The sequence below is a fragment of the Amyelois transitella genome, chromosome 20 (genome assembly GCF_032362555.1).
Source record: "Amyelois transitella isolate CPQ chromosome 20, ilAmyTran1.1, whole genome shotgun sequence".
Taxonomy (NCBI): Eukaryota; Metazoa; Arthropoda; class Insecta; order Lepidoptera; family Pyralidae; genus Amyelois; species Amyelois transitella.
Window position 1 is genome coordinate 4,920,135 of NC_083523.1, and position 20,358 is coordinate 4,940,492.

The 20,358-nt window shown below is 34.1% G+C and overlaps 1 protein-coding gene across 6 annotated transcripts in view; it reads right to left on the reverse strand.

Annotated features, from left to right (window-relative positions):
- Positions 1-20,071, reverse strand: part of LOC106131632 (uncharacterized) — a 35,757-nt gene extending 15,686 nt beyond the window's left edge. For 4 of the 6 annotated variants that reach the window (XR_009657287.1, XM_060949961.1, XM_060949960.1 and 1 more), the window contains exons 1-6: positions 19,703-20,071; positions 2,671-3,941; positions 2,107-2,314; positions 1,773-1,818; positions 1,249-1,340; positions 275-1,136 (exon numbers count right to left, since the gene is read on the reverse strand). Coding sequence is in view for 5 of the 6 variants with exons in the window: in XM_060949961.1 (XP_060805944.1) it covers positions 275-1,136; positions 1,249-1,340; positions 1,773-1,818; positions 2,107-2,314; positions 2,671-3,907 (2,445 nt within the window). In the remaining variant the exon portion in view is untranslated. The remainder of the gene's footprint in view (positions 1-274; positions 1,137-1,248; positions 1,341-1,772; positions 1,819-2,106; positions 2,315-2,670; positions 3,942-19,702) is intronic. The other 2 variants (XM_060949963.1, XM_060949962.1) reach the window with 2 other exon arrangements.
- Between the last annotated feature and the right edge of the window lie 287 nt (positions 20,072-20,358).

The window sequence follows — 20,358 nt, forward strand, 5'->3', positions numbered from 1 at the left end:
CAACTCCGATATGTTGGGTAGTCCAAACCGCCTTCAAAGATATTGACGGACGGGAGTCCGAATGGTTTCTTAGTTAAGGGATCAACAAACTACCTATGACATGGCAAAAGTGCATAGATAATAATGGTTCTTACTTTGACTAAATAAATTTGTTATATTTAAAATTATTCCACTTTTTGTTCCTCCTATACCAAACGCCAATTTCATATTGTAAAGATTTATAGTATATGATGTACATTTGTACGAAGTAAAATGTATATAAAATAAAACTTACATAATGGCCTCCATGTTCCTGTTGTTGTTGCTGTTGTTGCTGCTGCTGTTGTTGTTGATGTTGATGACTAGAAATAATATTACCAGCGTCACGTGTTCGAGATGCTTGTGGAGGTGACTTCAAATAAGTCTTTCCGTAATCATTTTCAGCGGCATACATTCCATATACATCTTCGTAGTCTCCGACTTTGCCTTTAGTGTAAGGAGCCATTGTGTGAGCACGGCCATATGCTTCTGGCGTTCGCCTGTCAATCAACAACCGTTCGTTCATAGCACTCGCTCCTCTGTTCTGCCTTGTCATTTCGCCGTAAATGTTATAAAGATTGCTGCCATCCAAATTAGGTTTGGAATTTGATCGTGAATCCAAATAACTTTCGTGATAACTTATCTGAGCCGCATCTTTTCCCGACTTTTGATTACTTTTACTTTGTTGTTCTTGTGATATGTCCTCCATTTGTGGAGTATTATCTTGAAGAAAAGGATTATGGTGACCAATCTGTCGTTGCGTATCGTAGAGCTTTTCTTGCACTTTGTCCTGCGATATCTCTTGCTGTTGTTGACTTCTTATCCTATCATTAAAGTAAGGCGACTGAGGATTAGATTTGTACATTGATGACGTACTTGGTTGGTTGGTTTCTAATCTATCAGTTACTGTATTAGTCAATGGCAGAGATAGGTGATGGGTGTCGTATGGTCGTTTAGTCTGAAATTGAGTTGGCTGAGCTGATGGCGGGCTACGAGTGTATGTACTCTCTTGGTTTGGACTGCTAGGATAGTTTGTGTGATCTTGATAACGAGTGTGACTAGTGCCTTGACTGTAGTGTGATGCTGGCTTTTTTAATATGTCGTAATTTGGATCATACCTGTAATTTGGTAATCATTAGAAAAATATATTGCATAATTTTATTGAGAATAAACAATCATTGATAGGGTTTATTTTTAAAAAAAATATTACATATTATGTAGAAAACTTACATATCAGGGCTTGGTGAGTTATATCCTTCATTCGACCGTCGTGGTTTAGGCGGAGCATTAGCATATGTTGGTCCAGGCACTTCATCGCTGTCCTGTAAAATAAATTTAACTTAACTAATAAAGTTTGTACTTAATATAGATGAGTACAAAAGTTAATTGTAGTCGTCTTATTATAAATGTGAGTTTATAGAAATTCCACGTATATAAAAAAATATTAAACTTATATCTTCCTGTTACACTTTCTTATCTGCGAAACAAAACAAAATTATCTACTACTACATCAATAAAATCTAATTTAATTAGTACTAAGACGATTAAGTAAGCATCAGCAAATTATGAATTAGCGACGCCACTCGCCAGTAAAAGGCCTATGTTACAGATTGTTAATGAGAGTATCAATTGCCGTGACATTCCGATCATTATGCGCAGTTATAACGACAAGTAATGGCTGTCCTTGGTTCCGCTCTAGCGAACTAATTGGCGATCACCTGCCCCACACATCCGTGCCCGCAATAAATACCCACCTCTGTTTTCGCAGGTGGCCGGTCGCTCTGCTTTTGTGGTTGTTCGCTGAAAACGAAAAGATAATTGTCTCTTTCATTTGTTTTCATTATGCGTTAATACAATTCCAAAAATAATAAATACATGATAACATAAAAACACCCTAACATTATAGAATGTATTTATATATTGTGCCTTGATACTTTTCTACGCTTCATATCTATATGATATCAAATCAAACTCTTTCACTCAGCAAACTATTAATCACAAGATATAATGATGATAACGACTGACCAATTGTTTAAGAGCAATTTACTATATATCTAAAACAGGTATCTAATCTGGAGGTTATCTTACTTTGAGCTTTGCATCAGGGCGGCCATCGTGAGAGCCTTGACCCATTTCAGCATAGACTCCTGATCTGGAGCCGCAAGAACATAAGTCCGCATATTCGCATGCTCCAACTTGAATGAAAACTTCCTGAGAACTTTGTCTTCCGAAGTACATGCAGATACTTTGTACGATGGTAATAGAACTGATCCCAAAAGCTTTTCCTCGTCTTGACCTGTGAATTTTTAAAATAACTTTAAGTCATCATCATAGTTCTGGCGTTTGTCCTGATAGAGCTTTCCCTGGGAAGGATCAAGGCCTCCTAATGACTCCGATTTAAATATATGTATAAAAGTCAAATAATTATAGTAGATATCGTTGTCTGATGATCAAGATAAAAAGGTGACCTTATCCTGACCACGACTTACATGCTACTTAAATACAAGAGATTTGTTGCAACTTAAAAAATAATAGCAATTTTTTTTGCGAGTTTTGATTGCCTTAAATTACTCTATTTTTATATAAAAGTATGTATTGTATTGCATATTTCATGGTATTATAAAGTCTTAAAATAGTTATATCAATACTCACTTTTGTAATAGAATAAACAATACTCTGACAAAACGAACCATCTCTTTCGCCAAACTTTTAGACCATCTGAGCCTTGTTTGTACAATATACCCCACATGGTCACTGGGGCCGACGGAATCCTTTGCGCTATAGGTGATCTTAAAGCTTGATTGCCACCACTACTCCGTCTACTTTCTGAAGATGGAGATTTTACACTAGGTGTACTAGACTCACTCGACTTCATAGGAGATACAAAGCCCGCATTGTTTTTCTCATTGTGATTGTTATATTCTGAAGGCGGTGATTGGGTTTTCCCCTTATCACTCTCAGATTGCAGCCTATGCCGATCAGACTCCCTATATTCGAGGGGTTGATTCGCTTGCCATTGAGATTCTTGATAATGTCGGGATTGCTTTTCCATTTCATTTCTCGTATACATTTCAATATCTTTTTGGATATCAGGACTGCTATAGTCTTTAAAGTCATTTTTACTACTATATCGATCTAAATCCCTATAAGAACCGTCCGAGTATATACTATTCTGTAAATTAGGCGGCGGTTGAACACCATGTATTTGCTGAAGCAAAAGTTGCCTTTCCGCGAACTTTTGCTGCTGATGCATCTGGGCCTGATTTTGGTAATGCATTTGTTGCTGAAGTTTCATTTGTTGAAGTTCATTATATTGTCGCCGTAACATCTCGGTATTACTCTGTGGCCCTATTCTATTTGAATATGGGAGATAAGGTTTTGAACCATATATATTTGTATTTGCATTTGGTCTATACATTGGTTGATGGTTTTGGTATATTTGATTGGCATCTTTCGGTGGGTTGCGTTTCAAATAGTCCTGATAAACTTCTGGATTGTAACCTTTAGGAATATTCTGTAATAATTCATGATTTACATTATGATCCGTGTGCACGTCAGTTCTTTCTTGTCTAGGTGGTGATTGAGGATAGTTATAGTTATCATTTGCACCATAGTGTCTCGTGTAGTCTTGATTGTGGCCAGTGCCATACAACTCATGTCGATTTTCTAGGAGTGGAGACCGGGCATTTATATTTGAATGATATTGACTTTGTAACAGTTGATGCATGACGCCATTTGGTTGAATTTGGCCAGTTTGCGCTGATGTAAGGTGCGTAGCTAGCTGAGTTTGTTGCGGTGAGTATATCTGATCTGGGTGGACATGATGCGCCATCAGATGTTGTTGAGCAAGCGGTTGCTGCGTTGCAGGTACTGATTTCTTATTCTCCATTGGATATTGCGACTGTGGTATGGGTGGATCAATCCTGAAACAAAGATAATATAGATATAGTAACAAAATATTGGAGATATTAGTTCTTGAGTTAAGATATTTGGTATACATTATAGGAGTATGATATATACGCCTCTAACAGAACCACATACACAGCTGGAATCAAAAATGCATTGTTGGAGTTTGTTGCTAAATAAAACAAATGGTATATGTCTAGGTGCTCTTGGGAGATCTTCAAAATATGTTACGTAACTATAAAACTATTTCCTACTTATCTACTTACTATCTAAAACACCCCTTACAAACATCGTAGTATTCGTATTAAACGATCGTAGTTTTGGAAGTAAACAAAAGATTTCATTTACTTGCGTGTGTGAATTGCATGGAACGGAACAATTTAATTCGAGTTACTTAATCGAAGTAACGATATCATCCCAACTTCGATAAGCTGCGTGTTTGAAGAAGTAGACGAGCTACACTAGTAGACTAATCAGTTCAGTCCCCTCATTCTATTGTATATTTACGAGTATTTACATCTCCTTTCTTGATCATTTTCTCACAAGTTCAAAAGTTTTTTTTTTATTGATAATAATTACCGAGTCTTATTAAAATTACCGAGTTGATAACAAAATTGCCTTGACAAATCTCACGCCTCTCACTGTACTTAATATAACTCGTGTGAAATCGCATATCCTTCGCCCAACCACAAGCTTATATAACGAGATTTTTCATATCACTTGAGTGGACCGTATTGTGATTCCATGAGAAAGTCTGAACTAGTTTAGTAAATAGAGCATAATCATATTTCTATATAGAACCTCCATGAGAAAATTTCTAACGTAAACAACTGAACAAGTTAAACTGTTAAAAATAAAAAAAAATATACCTAAATCCCTTGATGTCGTGTGGTTAAAAATGATAGTTTAATAATTTTAGAAATAGTGCGATTCAGAGATGGAAGTACCTAAATGAAAAATCCTAAGTTTCAAGCAAGAAACAGCTAGCAGACACCTCGGATCCGTCCTTCCACCACCTAAAGCTGAGCAGCCAGCCAGCCAGCAGCTGTGTATTTCTTTTAGTAGTTAAAATAGATAATTACGTACATCACGTCTTTATTCCTTACAGCATAGACAACGCCAACAATCTGAGTTGTTATAATGAGGTTATTATTTATTAAATTAATCGCTTTTTAAAGCGAAAGAGCAATTAAAAATGAATTAAGAGTGCCCAAAAAATTGATGCAGATGAAGTTTATCTAGATTTTTCGAAAACAACATAATGAGAATCAAGTTATAATCAGGTTTAAGTAGGTACTCTTTGATTTCAATTCCTTAATCTGCACGGTCATGTTTAATTCTTGTTCCCAATCAATTTATTGCCGACATACCGACAACTATTATAGTTTCCATAGGCTCTCTCTCGAAAGGTGACCCCAATCTTGGCCGTGGGAAACAAAACAGGTGAAACACCTGTTACGAATTAAACAAGTACTAATATTTGTTTGTCGTTAGTGGTCGTAGTTATGATCTGAGGTAAATAACTCTTCAAAGAACTTTCTATGGTGTCCAAAAGTTCTCATTTACTTTATTATTGTTTGCATCATCTGCCTCGTTTTGTGGCCGACAGACAACGGACAGCCAAATCTATTGACTGTAGGCATTTGAATGATATTTGTTACTTAGCAAGAATCTTGACGCAAGAAAAGAATTTACGTATCAACCGATAAATGTTTTTTAGTCTTTTATTCGTAATGAACATTCGAGATGCCGTAACTATGACCGAGTGAGAGTGTATAGTCTAATGACCGGAAGGAAAACACAAATATGTAGAAACTACTTGAGAAGTTGTCATTCTACGACTATTCACTAACTGCTAATGACATGTCAATCATAGTCGGCGGACTCATGGTAATGTCGTGATGGTTTCTGAGAAGGAATATCAAAATTCTATTTAAAAATCTACTAAGCCTTTTGTGCGTGTTGGAATGTATTATTTAATTAATACACAAACATTAAGTTCATAGTTTCCATACTACTACGTATCATATCTTCAAATGAATAGATAGCGGTAAAAATATTTGGATGATCATGGTTGGATGTAATTTTTAGTAGATCTTCTTTCTCCTTACGTCATTCCCGGCTACATCCTCACCTGACTGTAATATGAACAGAATACCTGACTTGACTTTGACTTAAGGTCCTATGTCCCCTAGCTGGGGCAGAGGGCATCCACAGTGCGTCGCCATCCCGCTCGGTCTTGAGCTTCGCGTTTTATTTCGCTAACAGAATACCTCGTGTTCAAATATTTCTTTTGTCATAAATAATAATTATTATTTATATTGTTAAATTTGTTTTAGGTGATAATCTTTTTGTCAAAATCACATGTTATCAGTGTTCTGTATTACTAGTTGATATTCGAACATTCTCACGCGTCATTATTCATAATAATTAATAATAGTTGTTTATTTAGCCGGTCGTTAAAAATACAACGTGCTCAATTTTGCATGCTTTGCAGTGTCGGCACTTTCGTCAAACCGTGGTCCACTTGGCTAGCCGCCAGGCGACGTGTGAGCCACGATTAGACCGCGCGACAGCTGTTTGAACCCTTTTCAATGTCAATCTACCCATAGATCGACCTATATGGGTAAAATTTCATGCTTAGATCAATTCATTCATCAACGACGACGAAATTGCTCCAGAAACAATACTCCCCTTTTGTTGAACTAAATGAATCAACAAACATTTTTTTAGTAGGTAAATATTCTTGAAACAGGAAGAAAGGAAATGTTCCAAGAAGCGTTATAAATATCATGGTCTTAAGTGTTAATTATGATGTATAAAGTGTTTATTAGTGAATCGAAATAGCTTACAAAAACATACAAATTAACAAGAACGTATGACAGACAGGAAACGGATGCACTCAAGAATAGTGCAGGAGCTTATTAGCTTCATATTATCTGAAGTTTTTTCATCAAATTCTCATCTTGGATATAAATGAAAATGGATTATTAACATTTATCCTGAATCTTTTTTATATTTATAATAAAGCGAAAGTGTATGTATGTAATGTAGCTATTGGTATTTTTGTTATATGGCATCATTCATTAACAAATAAAATTAGCATTAAGTTACAAGTTGCACCAATTCCATCATAAAGCCATAGAGCTGAACGTAAGCCACGTTCAGACTTTTCATATCTATTATAATGACGTGACTATGTGTATGTGTGTACAAGTTGCACCATATGGGTAAACCAATTTCCTATGGTTAAGTACCAATGATAGACCACAAACACATTCATTTCGAAGAACGATTACGAAGATGCGAGACACCTCACTTCTAAGCCGGATCTCTCAATCGCTACCCGTCATTTGGGTCACAACAAAGCTATTGAATGAATTATCTGCAGCAAGACAGGCATTATGATCAATGTTTAGATCGCTCACGACCAAAACCTCATTACCATCCACGTGTGACAAATCGAACTCACGTTTTCAGCACTAAAACACATTAGATTTTTAGTCATGTAAATTTAATTCGTTTTTTAGTTTTACCGTCAACGATTCAAAGGGGTGCAATCATGCATGTTACATATTAAGAACAATCAAACTCCTAATTAAAATATCATTCTTATCTATATGATTTTGAATTTTCTTGTTATAAGATATTTTTAATGAAATCAACTAAAGCAGAAGAACAGGATAATTCAGTGTATACTTTCAATCTATTTATTTCAGAAACCTTACATATAATTTATTCCAACACATATACAGATCATAAATCACTATCAAATTAAACATCTTAATGAATTATAATATTTAATTAAACAAAACCTAAAGTGAAGGTAATAAAAATGTTGTTTGTAAGCACGTGTTAATTGCAGTGTAAATGCAGATCGTTCGAACGGAAACAATTAACATAATTACCCACTCACTACTTCACAAAGAAGTTAGGCCAGTTCAGTAATAGATCAATGAAATTGCCCACATCCTGAATCGATCTATCTCTTTCTCTCTGTCCTCTAGGACAATTTTAGAGTTAATTATTTTAGTCTCAGATTACAATATACACTACAATAAAATGCCTATCTAATAATGCAAAGTAGTAGTAGTAGTAAGTACTGAATCCAGTTTAATCTAGAGTTACTATCAAAAAAATCCTCTTTTAGATAGTTATTTACACAACTGGAGTCATGGATTATATGTATATTGCAGCGACTATTAATACACAGCGCAGTAATTGATATCACAGCAGATGGAAATCGATCTCACTGCGCCGTTGATCTCAAAGACGATGCTATACTCATACTCATATTAAACATAGAAATCAGAATATTATAAGATAATGAAAATGACATCAAACTATTTACGATGTATTGCGAACTTGCATCGCCCGCATTTTCGCGCAAATCAAAAGATCAAAATGTCATATTTTGTCGACCATCAGTTGCGAAGACCTCATTCACGGAACTGCTGTAGTTTTATATTACTCCGAATTCTTATGGTGTAAACCCACACTCTGCTCAAATTTATATAAGCACGAGTTCCAACGACAGCCCACTTTGATGAAAAATTATGTCCGAGATAAATTCCGTTCTCATTTTGTCAGTTACGAAATATCGCTATGTGTCTTTTGATTTCGACCACTTGATTTAGCTACTAACATGCAATATATAATGAGCTGAATCCTGATCAAACCGGGGACGTACTAACAAAAAGTCAGGTCAAGAGGACCCTAACCGACATGCTGATGATGAGAGTGATAAATGTGAACGAAGCGAAACATGTATGCAGCGATCGTGGCAAGTTAGATTAGTATCTGCCTACCCGAACCGGAAGCTAAGAAAGCAGAAGTCCCCTTCGGGATACAGACGTAATTTTATCTTTGTTTGTATGAAGTTTAGCTTTTTGCGCTCTAGTTAAGCTCTCTATTTTTCACGCTAAAATATACGATGTTCTTCAAATTGTATTCGTCATTGCCTATGACGTGATCATTCAGACATCAGCAGACTTATTTAGATATTGGCCAGTGTTAGTCAAGTTCCAGTTTGAAGAATTTGATATGGCAACCTTAGACCGGTTGAACACCGCAAGCGTTCCCGCGCATTCTTGCTGCGAGGTGAACAACCGGCGACCGCGCCGTCGTCCTTGGAACCGGCTGCTCCTTTCTACCATACCGTGAAATACCCAACATATCCTCCATGATTTGTGGCAAAAACTTCAAGGGTTCAGTCAGGATTCCAGGCACCGTTAATTTTGAAATGATCTAAACGAGTATTGCATGCAATTTTAAGCATAAGTGTATAGTTATATTCTTTTAGTGGGATCATACAGAGTTGTTTAATTACATGTATTAAAATTGCGATATATTATTAACTGTACCTTCAAACCTACACACATCATTACACATATGTATAGGTAGGTCCCTACAAAAATATATCTAGGTTTCTTTGTTCATTACTAGAATTTTTCTCGCCGAAAAAGGATTAATTAATAATTGGCTAGAATGCAATGTTTAAATATAAAAAATCTTGGATTATATTAAAAAGCAGATAGGTATTAAATTTCCCCCTCAGTAATTTAACCTTTGACAGGCGTTATCCGACACACAAAAAACTTGTTTCCTATGAGTAAACTGTGATTCAAGTACATACGTGTTAGTTATATTAAGCATGCACAAAAAACGAATACCAAACATGTATAGTTCACATTGGTAGGCTTCCATGGTTAAAAACGCAGAAGATCGCTCGCTTAAAGAAGTAACTTTTGTATATATTAGGTATATACAAACATACAAATACGAGTAGTTATGTCTATATCCCTTGCGGAATAGACAGAGACAACGGTCTCGAAAAGACTGAAACGCCACGTTCAGCTGTATGGCTTCAAGACGGTATTGAGATTAATTATTTAATTTATAGTTTTCAATTGTCTTCAAAGCGAGACCTTTCTTACAACTGTTTTTAAACTTTCGTTCATCAACTAGCATTATGACTAGCATGATTTAATACTAGTATCATTGTGAACAATGGCATCTCAAGTAGAAATGTACTCGTTATGCATAGTACGAGTAGTTTTTAGCATATTTTAGTGTAACCTATTTCGTCGGTGCTAGTGTAAATGGCAATTAGCACATATTTTTACCGTCTAACGCGTGTTTAAATTAGAACTTAGATGTGTTATTTATTACTGGTATCACATATCCTAAAGATGTGATCTGTTCAGGTGAGAAACTATCCGGCATATGCGGGCATATGAAGTTTACTTCATCTTCATATAGTACTTATAAAATGATTGTTTGCCGATATGCCGGATGTATTTTTCGATGATATCAAAATAGTTTAATGACATTAACTAGGAAATCATGACCCAAGTGCAATTTTTTTGTAAGACGCTAAGATATTATGATTTTTGTAACTTATGTAACATATCTTTTAGTTTGAAAATACCTACATAGCCACTCAACCTCTTTGAAATAAATAAATAGGTTAGATAGAACTGGCCACCTATAAAAAATATGGAAAAAAGAGAATAACGCGGTAACATTTCAGTTCGGTTCGGTCTACTGTAACTTAATGTATATTTAATGTCAATGAGTCCTTTTAATACAAGTTTAGTGATTTATCGACCTTATGTGCAGTGCAGTATGTAAGAAGCAAATTTTGTCTTGCATTTTATTTGATTCTTTATAAAAAAACTTTCTAATTTTTAATCAATTCTGTGAAACTTTCAACAAATTAATAAATATAAATTATCTAGTACTTATGTTATTTCAACGTTTTATTTATGTGTCTTTATTTTATTTTGTCGCTCGCCGTAAATCTTAGACCACGGGAACACTTAAAATTTTTACGAAATTGTTAATATCTTAAAAACTATTAAACCGATGGTGATTCCATACAAATTAAGTGGCAAAGGCCATCGCCTACATTCGAGAGCAAACGAAATCCTTAGTTCTTCCTTTGTTGTTCCGGTGTGAACGCAGCTTAACACTCGTAGAAATAGAAACATTATCGAGTACAGAAGCAGCAACGGTCGGCCGACCATGAAAAGATAACAAAGCAGTTTGGACCACTGTTCAGCAGCCGGTTTGTGGTGTAAAGTTACTCTGTACGTGATATTTCACATAAAAAGAAAAAAATGTTACACCCAAACAAACTACGATTAGGGTATATAACTCTTGAATAATGTTTTATATACAAATACTTAAATAGCTTAACACGTTATTAAACCTAAAGTCATTATTCCATGTATAACATGTGAATGACTTTGTATTCGTATATTTATCAGTTGTATATTAATCGAACGAAAAGTAATAATTTCTTTTTCTTGCAATTAATTATTGAATAGTTATTAAAATTGTCTAAATCTATTATAATTTAAGTAGATATTGAATATTGAAACATGTGGTCTTAAGATTAATTAATGTTCATAAATAGTTCTATAATGAAACCATCAATCAAAATATTGAATAAAGTTTAATTAAGAGCATACCACGCCCACCGATCTCCCGAACTAAATTGATTGTAAACAAAACTAGATGTTGCATTGTTTTTCATAATAAAACTTTATATTATTACATGAAACATCATTTTTAAAACTTATTGAAATACAACTACAGGTAAGAAGTAATAACTTAAATATACAAAGTGTAGGCAATATATAATGAACCAATGTTTGAATGATATTCTACCATTGTCTCTCTGTGTTGTATGTAGGTATAATTTAAATATTATTTAATTTTTATGTCACAAAAGATTTACATACGTAAAGAGACACAATATGATTATAAACATTGTTATCATTATCAATAGTTTAACTAACCTTACTATTATGTACTTCACTCCTCTTACAGATATTTACTTTTGAATACTTCCAAGGTGCAAAGCTTGGGCCAAGGGGTATTTTACAATAAATGTACATTAAAAATTTAAATAACATTAATGATCTGTTTCGATTACAAAATCTGCGTCTTGCGGAATACCAAATGTGGACACTTGTATTTATCGGTACTTACCTAGGTTACACTTAGAATTCAACACTATTACCTAATTTAGAAGGTGCACGGTAAGATGTATGTAAGGTAATCACTACAAATTAAAGTCCTTCTATTTTCTCTGTCTGTATGTAAGTATGCGCTAATCTCGGAAAGTCGTAAACAGATTTTGTTCCTGTTCAAAATTTTGGAAACAGTTTTATGAAGAAGGTTTATATCTATAAATGTTTCTCGTGCAACACCGGGCCGGGTCGCTAGTTTATTATAAATGAGGCCATTGGTTTCATATTACACCGTAATGAGATTATTGATTAGTTAATGTGAATACAGACTGATTGTCTGACATATCAACGTAATCTCCAAACCGCCAAGACAATTTGATATGAAAGTTCCTCATGTTGTCTAAGGCTCTTCTATTTCACACAATAAATATATAACAGATGTGGATGAAAATTAACACTGACATTTCACTAACATCAGAATAACACAAAGAATAGATACGTACTACCCGTGAGCCCCCTGTTCATAAAAATATGGAGGGTTCCAAGTCCCTCAGCAGGCGAATGTACATACTGTGTACATGTACTGTACGTACAATGCACGCGCCTTCCGCTTGCAGAAAATACGTGAGTGCGTGCGGAAACTGGCATAACACGACGTGTAGTCGTGGGAGTAGGCCCTGATATTGCATTGTACTGGGCCACAGTAACATAGCAGTTTGGCTCTTAAATACCTGCCGAGCCTCCGTGACGTCACTTCGTACGACCTCTTTCACTGCCAGTTTATAAACCAAACTGTTCAAATTCATTGCAGTTTGATGCAGATTTTCTATTAATAGTGAAATATACCTGTAATACTAATCCTATGTTATTTCGATGTTCAATTCACACTTCTACATTACATACTGACACAATTTGATATCTAATCGTAAAGAAGTAATAATGATGAAATTGATAAACGTAAATAATTGTAATCCCTAATAGATTACTATTAGGTAAGTGTACCACAACACGACATTACTATAACGTTGTCTAGAGATTGAACACGTAGTGAGAAATACGCCTTGTTATTTGCAATATTGATCAAAGAGACACTTAAAGTATTTCAAAATTAAATCTATTTCTTCATCAATAAACCAAATATTTGATTGAGTTTCCAAGCTCAAGCAAATAGGTATTTGGCGAAGTCATATTTTATTATATCCCTTACTATGAAACAGCTTCAGTAGTATCTTGAATATGCGAAAGTAATAGTAAAAGCTGATAATAAGTTTAACAAAGATTTGAAGAGTTCTCTAATGCTAATCAAGTAAAATACTAAAATGTGTACTGAGACAAGTGGTATAAAAAAAATTCATATTCACATTAAAATCAGTAAAATGCATGTTAAGCACAAACTTCAAAAGGATAAATCTCACGACGTGTAAAAAAACAAAGTTTTAATACAGCCACATGTAATTACTTTATAACAATCTCAAACGCATTTAACTATAACCTAATTGCCAGCCTGTTTGAAGATAACATCGAAACAGAAGATCGTGAGAGAAGAAAGTCATTGTCGCAGCTTGACATCGAACAGAGACAGAAAGTAGCAGTATGGTGCCGCAATTAATGTTTTAAATGTTGTAACTTTTTTAGAATCTTCTACATCTGTACTATTAATAGCCATATTGTTTAGCTTGATGATCGATTTAAAGTCAATCTGGGAATAAATAAATACAGAATTAATATTTACTGGTTGATATTAAGTCGTTAAATGTACTCATATTATTTCATTAACTTAAAATATCTTTATGAATAATTTAAACAATATTTGGGGTTGTATTGTAATTTACTTACTCCTCATTTGTGGCATGATTTCGTTAAATATTTATATTCACTTATACGATTTTCAACTCATACCTTTTCACTTTGAAAAACTATTTGTTGCCGTTATCAAATCCACTGCCACACATGCGTTTCCTCTGCACGATAGCTGAACAAGTTGGTACAAAACAAGATGTCAGCTTACACCGGATAGAGCGCGTGCCCACTTGTGAAATTGCGATGTTGAGAGCCGATAACCCCCATTTTCCAGCAATAAACACAAACGACATCATTTACGAGAGTCTGGAGATGTCTGAGTTCCACGTGTTGATGTGAGATTATAAGGCAATGTGATCGGCAAAAATGCGGATTTTAAATTTATCAGAAATAAGTCTTCTTTTTTTTAACTTCTTCGAAATCATTTGTCTTTTGTTTATTACTAATTGTACTATCAAAATTACTGATGAATTTTTGTGGTCCTTCTTTAACTTATATATCAGTCACAAGGGTTTTAAATACATTCGATCGTTAAGTCAATGATGGCACCAAAGGAAGACCAGCGCTGTTTACAACCAGCACATACCTACTGAGATGGTGCCTTTTTGGCATTTTTTTTAATTTGTGCTGTCATTTGTTTTTACTGTTTTCTTTTCTTGTAAAAAAAGTTGCTAGGACTTTCATAATTTTATAAGCGGTATCAATACAAATCGATGCAGTAATACGAACACATCGATACCGAGTATGGCTTCTCTGGGGTTATTGACCCGTTTTAGATAGACCCAGTGAAGGCGATCATATCTATCTCCGTTTTCGGTAATTACACTGCGGTAGGTACCTACCTAACTAAAGATTCTTTACGACAAATGTCCCTCAAATTATAAAAGTTTTCAAATATTTTGTGACGAAATCATTGCACATATTCATATTCATGATGACAATAAGGATGACGTAATAATATTGATCTGCCTTTTTTCACTGTTGATAACTTTAAAAAAATAGTTGAATATTTCATTTATTATAAAATCAAACCACTCCTAACACAGAAATATGTAGGTGTTGATATTATGTAGAACAATCTGCACTAAAATAACTTTTGGCACGAAATAAGCATCTAAGATTAAGTGGCCATGATCTATTTTTTTAATTCAGTGGTCGGTGTGATCAACCATTTGGGTAGATTTTGTAACTTATCGAAAAGTGACCTAAATAATATGTTTTGGCGTCCCGATTTGATATCAGCATACTATCTTTGAATCGTATAACGTTTTATAAGAACTACTATTTCAATGCCTATAATGTATGAATTATTTTTGCACTGGTACTCTTTTATCATTGCATCTTCATAGTTTATTCACCTTCACATATTTACATCATTCTTTAAAATAAAAAGATGTTTCTTCTTTTGTAAAAGAAATAATTTTACTACACTAGTCGTTAAGATGAATACAGCATTGTCAAGAATCTTTGTAATTGTAGAATCTTTTTATTATAATTATTATTTTTTAACTATATTTTTAAATAGGGCAGATTTTAGCGTGAATCTTTGTAACAATTTGTTCCTATTTGTACTCGAACATAAGAGTTAGTAAGCCATGGATTGTCTTTATTATGTTTATTAACGTTGTTAAATTTTAAACTGTTTAAGACTCGACTACCCATCGCATTATCATAACAACCAACAGTCTTACCGACAAGTCTATTGTTTAAAGCTAAGTGACAAACCGGCTCTTCAAAGTAACCCAATACAGAATTTGTGAGGATTTGGTTAAACGGCTGCGGTGTACGGTCATGGGTCAAGCTGGTTTATTTTCAACATTTAAAACTAAGCCTGTAGCATGTTTGGTACAGTGCATTTCTCAATGCATTATTTACTAAGTTTGCTTGAAATTTGTACTGTAATACTTAACAGGCAATATAAAATTATGGAAATTTCATAACCTCATCTATTCTGTACACGATGTACCTAAATACAAAATCTCCCAAGTTGGTAGCCTTGGATAATACTTGGATAAATGTATCAATATTTTTGATATTTTACTGGAAACCAAAACACGATTTCTTTTTTTGACAAAAATAAGCTAAGTAGTGTTAATGTTGCACCGTTTTGGCCACATTCTTGCACCTCAAAGAGGTCGGATGCCAACGAAATCTCTGGCTTTTAAAAGCATTAGGCTTATCTTACTTGTACCGAGGACAGACCCAGTTTAAATATTTGTCCGTAAACAGCCTTGTCTTAGTCGGTGTTAAGGCAAACTTGCTAACAGTACCGAATATAAAATAAAAAGAATATGGAATAGGGCAATAATATGCGTTGACTTTATTAACACAAGTTAGTATAGAAAACATTGAATTTAAAAACAATTTCATTTCAATTCTTTGAAACGATTTGAAATCACATTTTATCAAATAAATATTTTTTTATTATTTTCCAGTGGCTACAAATGATGATCATGAATTTTCACTCATTGTGAATAAAACCATTACCACAATGAGCCACAATCTAATAACATAATTCCTAAAGCTTAATCTCAATTTTGTTGGCATTTATTTGAAAGTACTTATTGCAATCATTTAGGAACTTCTATTCGAGAATATTCACGTTATTTTATAACCTGATAAGTTGTACGTGGATGCAGGTGTGATGCAATAGCGCAGGCTGCAGAGTGCGGGCCTATCGACCGGGGAGCTAACTAACTGCATTAGCCTAGACATCCTGCTTCAGATCTAAAGCGCCATTTTATCTCTAGCTTCGTGCTTAGTTGATTCTGTGAATGAAAATATATCTAGAGATGTCGCTTTAAGTATAACGATTTAAACACTTTTTGTGGTTGTTTCTTGACATAGCCGATAGGTGATCATTTTCGGAAGGTAGTTTTGCGAAGATTGATCTTTTAAAACTATTATGACTTGCTTTATATTAATATTATATTTTTTGTTAAAAAATCATTTTCAGTGTCTCGTCGTTTCTTCTTAAATTATTTCTCTTTTTATAAACGCCTGTCTTTTTATCAAACAAATAGTAAATATATCACTTATAATTTCGTCAACCTGTTTACGATAGGATCTGCTTCATAAAGCGAAAAATTGATAGTATATCATTAACGTTAATCTGTATTTTGAGCTGTTTACATTGTGGTATATTGCTGACACAAAGGTATATAAAATTTTTAATAGCAGCCATGAATCACCGCCATATTACTTATAAATTTATACAAAAAATAATTTTCTGATCTCAGTTGACTATTATAAGGTATAATTAAAATGACAGCTTTATCCTATTCATTAATTTGTAACTATTTATAGTTAACTACTTAATTTCTCGGTAATCCATACTTATCCCAAAAAAGTTTTTACCATACCAGTTTTTACTGACCAATCATGATCAGTCAACAATCTATAATTGTTTCACTACCTAAGTAAGTAGATTCTAATAAATCTTAACTTTGCAGTGAACCCAATCGTATAAGCTTTACGTATTAACTACAGTTAAACTATAACTTCTTTCTTCAGAAGTAAGTTTAAATATCACACCGAATTTTATTTTAGTACTCTTTGATGTAGCCGAGTTCTAATGTTACTTGCGTTATAACTATTATTGTATAACACAAATTCAACTTTAGAAATTTTTCATACAAATAAATGTCAGACCTTTAATCAGTGAACTTACTCTTATTAGTGTTGTGTAAATTAATTATTTAATCTTAAACATCAAACCAATTTCCTAGACTATTATTATGTTTGCTTAATTTTAACAACAAAGGAAACAAAGGCGAAAACAAAATAATAAATAAACATAATACGTTACTTTGTGTATTTTCTTAAATTTTGTTGATCGATGATAATAAAATATTTTAATTTTTTTCTTTCTCACATCATAGAACATTTGTGCCTTCCATGTATAGTTTCTTTGCAATCTTTAAAACCTCTTTTATCGATTAGTGCATCATGGTTTGAAAATATGAATTCGGATTGCATCAAAACGTTTATTACTTACGTCACCTAGGTGCCTTTAAAATCTCACAACACCACGTCTGCTGCATTCCAACGATCCTTTCACGTTCTCTAAACTCTGCAATGAGTACTAGCGGTTAAATGTCGAAGAGCAGATTGCACGACCTTACGAGAATTTAGATATCGCGATTTTTTTAAGTCCTTTGCCATGAAATAATGTAAAAAATTGTTTTGGTCAGGTAACCTTTGGGAATCTCTGTTTATCTTTTTAGCCAAAACCATGGTCTTTATTATCTAGATGGGTGTATTAAACATTACTACCTAATATATTTTACTAATGGTGTATGTACTGCCTGATATTTTTTCTAAACAGCGGCCCAGGCCCCGATTCGATGACCGATTTAAAGGCCAGAACAAATAGATTTCATCAATTTTGCTTCGCTTTCAGACTTTTAAACGGCTATTATGGTAACTCTTATCTACAAATTACACTACCTATTGCATACATGCCTACTTTTAGTCACTTATTTGGAGATAAAACGATCATGAATTATGATGATTTAAAATCATCACATGTCTTTTCAAAGAATTCAGAATGAGCCAAAACGCACTTACATTATAGGTACAGTATCGTTATCATATATGACACTACCAAAATACCTGTACTCTATTTTGATTGTAGATGAAACAAGATATTTATGCTGTAGGTATTTAATTAGATTTACTAGCGATGAATATAAAAGTATGAAAAAGCGTTTAAAATAAAACAGACGGAAGTAAGTTTTCATAAGAGCATTGAAAGAGCTGCGGGCCAGGCGGGATCGGGCAGTCACCCGGACCCGGAGTGTGGGAAGAGGGCGCTCAAACTCAGCTGTAAACTCTTAAACTCTGTGCAATCTTCCTTTGACACACTCTAAGTAAATTCCTCTACCATGTCGAGACCTACAGGTATAACTTGCCGAGTCGTAATATTCCCGTAAATTATATATGTCATTAACTAGGTACTACATGCTTATGTAAAAGTAGAAACGATTTGATCATTTCTAATTCTGCGTAAATATGCCTTTAAACGTTAGCCATAAAAACAAAAGGGTCTCTAAAGTACAAGGTACCCACAACAACAAGTGCCGCACAAACAAATCTTCGCACGGTTCTTTACGGTCGCCATTCAGATCCCCTCCACGGACAAAGGTCTGGGGACAAAAAACTTGCGAAAGGTCTACGTCCAACTACCTGCTTCAAAGATCGCAAGAAAAGGCCCCATCGAGGTTGGATTTTGAAGATGTCGATGACGCATCGCAAAACCATATTTGATATGATCCAAGAAATTCTGATGCTTCTTATTTTTAGCAGCTGATCTGTTTCGATTCGAATGAGTCATTTTAAAATACCTAACTATTATGCACAGGTATTGTATCTAATGCCATAAAATGACAAGTTTTTTTCTTGATGATGTCAAATTTTTGAATCATAATACCTAAATGTATTCAAATTTTAAACGTCTCGGGGTCATTAGGATCGTTTTTATGAAGAAGTAAGCAGTAGATATATTTCAGAACTTACAGTCTACACTGTAAGTTCTTTCATTCTTTCTGTGTTCAGTTTATGAGACATTGTAATAAAAAATAGTTTTTACACGTGCATTTCATTGAATTACCACTTTTCCTTATAAGTATTGTTATGAGTCATCAAAACAAATGCACTCATATCACGTCTGTTTACCTTCCTAATAATCTCAAAAATGCTAAATGAATGTTGAAATTACATGCACCTCCACCTGTTGACATTGCACCTGGCCATATTAGTTAAGGGTAGTCCACCATCTACGCCATAGCGTGGAGTATGTTTACTTCCCAAATGTTAGAACATCGCGTGACCAAATCTATGATGCATTTATATTTAAACCTCCAGAAAGATTGTTCTGATGATTCCAAATCGTACAAAAAAACTAAGATCCTTTTTCATCCCAGTGCAACTGTAATTATAGGTGTTGAAACTAGTCCGACGACTGCTAAGTAACTAGTACCATATCCGGTTTTTCGTACCTTATAAACTGGTGGCATCTAAGCTTCTATTCTCCAAGTTGATATTTTTCTTCATTTAAAATTATTCCAGTCTTCAACACTTTTTAGTTATTATATCACTTTATACACTACACCAAACACCAAAACTTTTGCGGCTTTCTTTGTCATAACATTATTTTTTCTTCTTTTTACTGCTGTGTACACTTTATGTTCTTTGAATTTAATATCTTATTTATATTTTTGGCAATGTTTTCATTTATAACTTTAAGTTTTTTTATTATTTTTATCGTCGACAATAATTTAAATTATAAGTTGGACCGGTTTATGGCATCTGAAACGTAAGCGGGTGTCCGCTGTCGACTGTTGTAGTAGCGTACGTTCGGGCGTCAAGGCAGGCACCACCAGAGTGGGAGGAGGGCCGTGCGATAAAAATACAAAAAATACATGAGCGCGAAAGAGACGTCAAAAGAGACACCGCTAGTACCTTTATAATACAACTAATGAAAATTGTCCTCCAAACTAATAATATTACTAGTGTAATCGCACATCTACATTCTCACAGAGTAATACTGGTTTTACCTGTGCCGTCCGCACACCGATAAGGTAATTTGAATTCCGTGAGGAGTGAAAAAGACAGAGGCTTGCTCTCGGAGGCTGTATACGTACTCACCTTATAC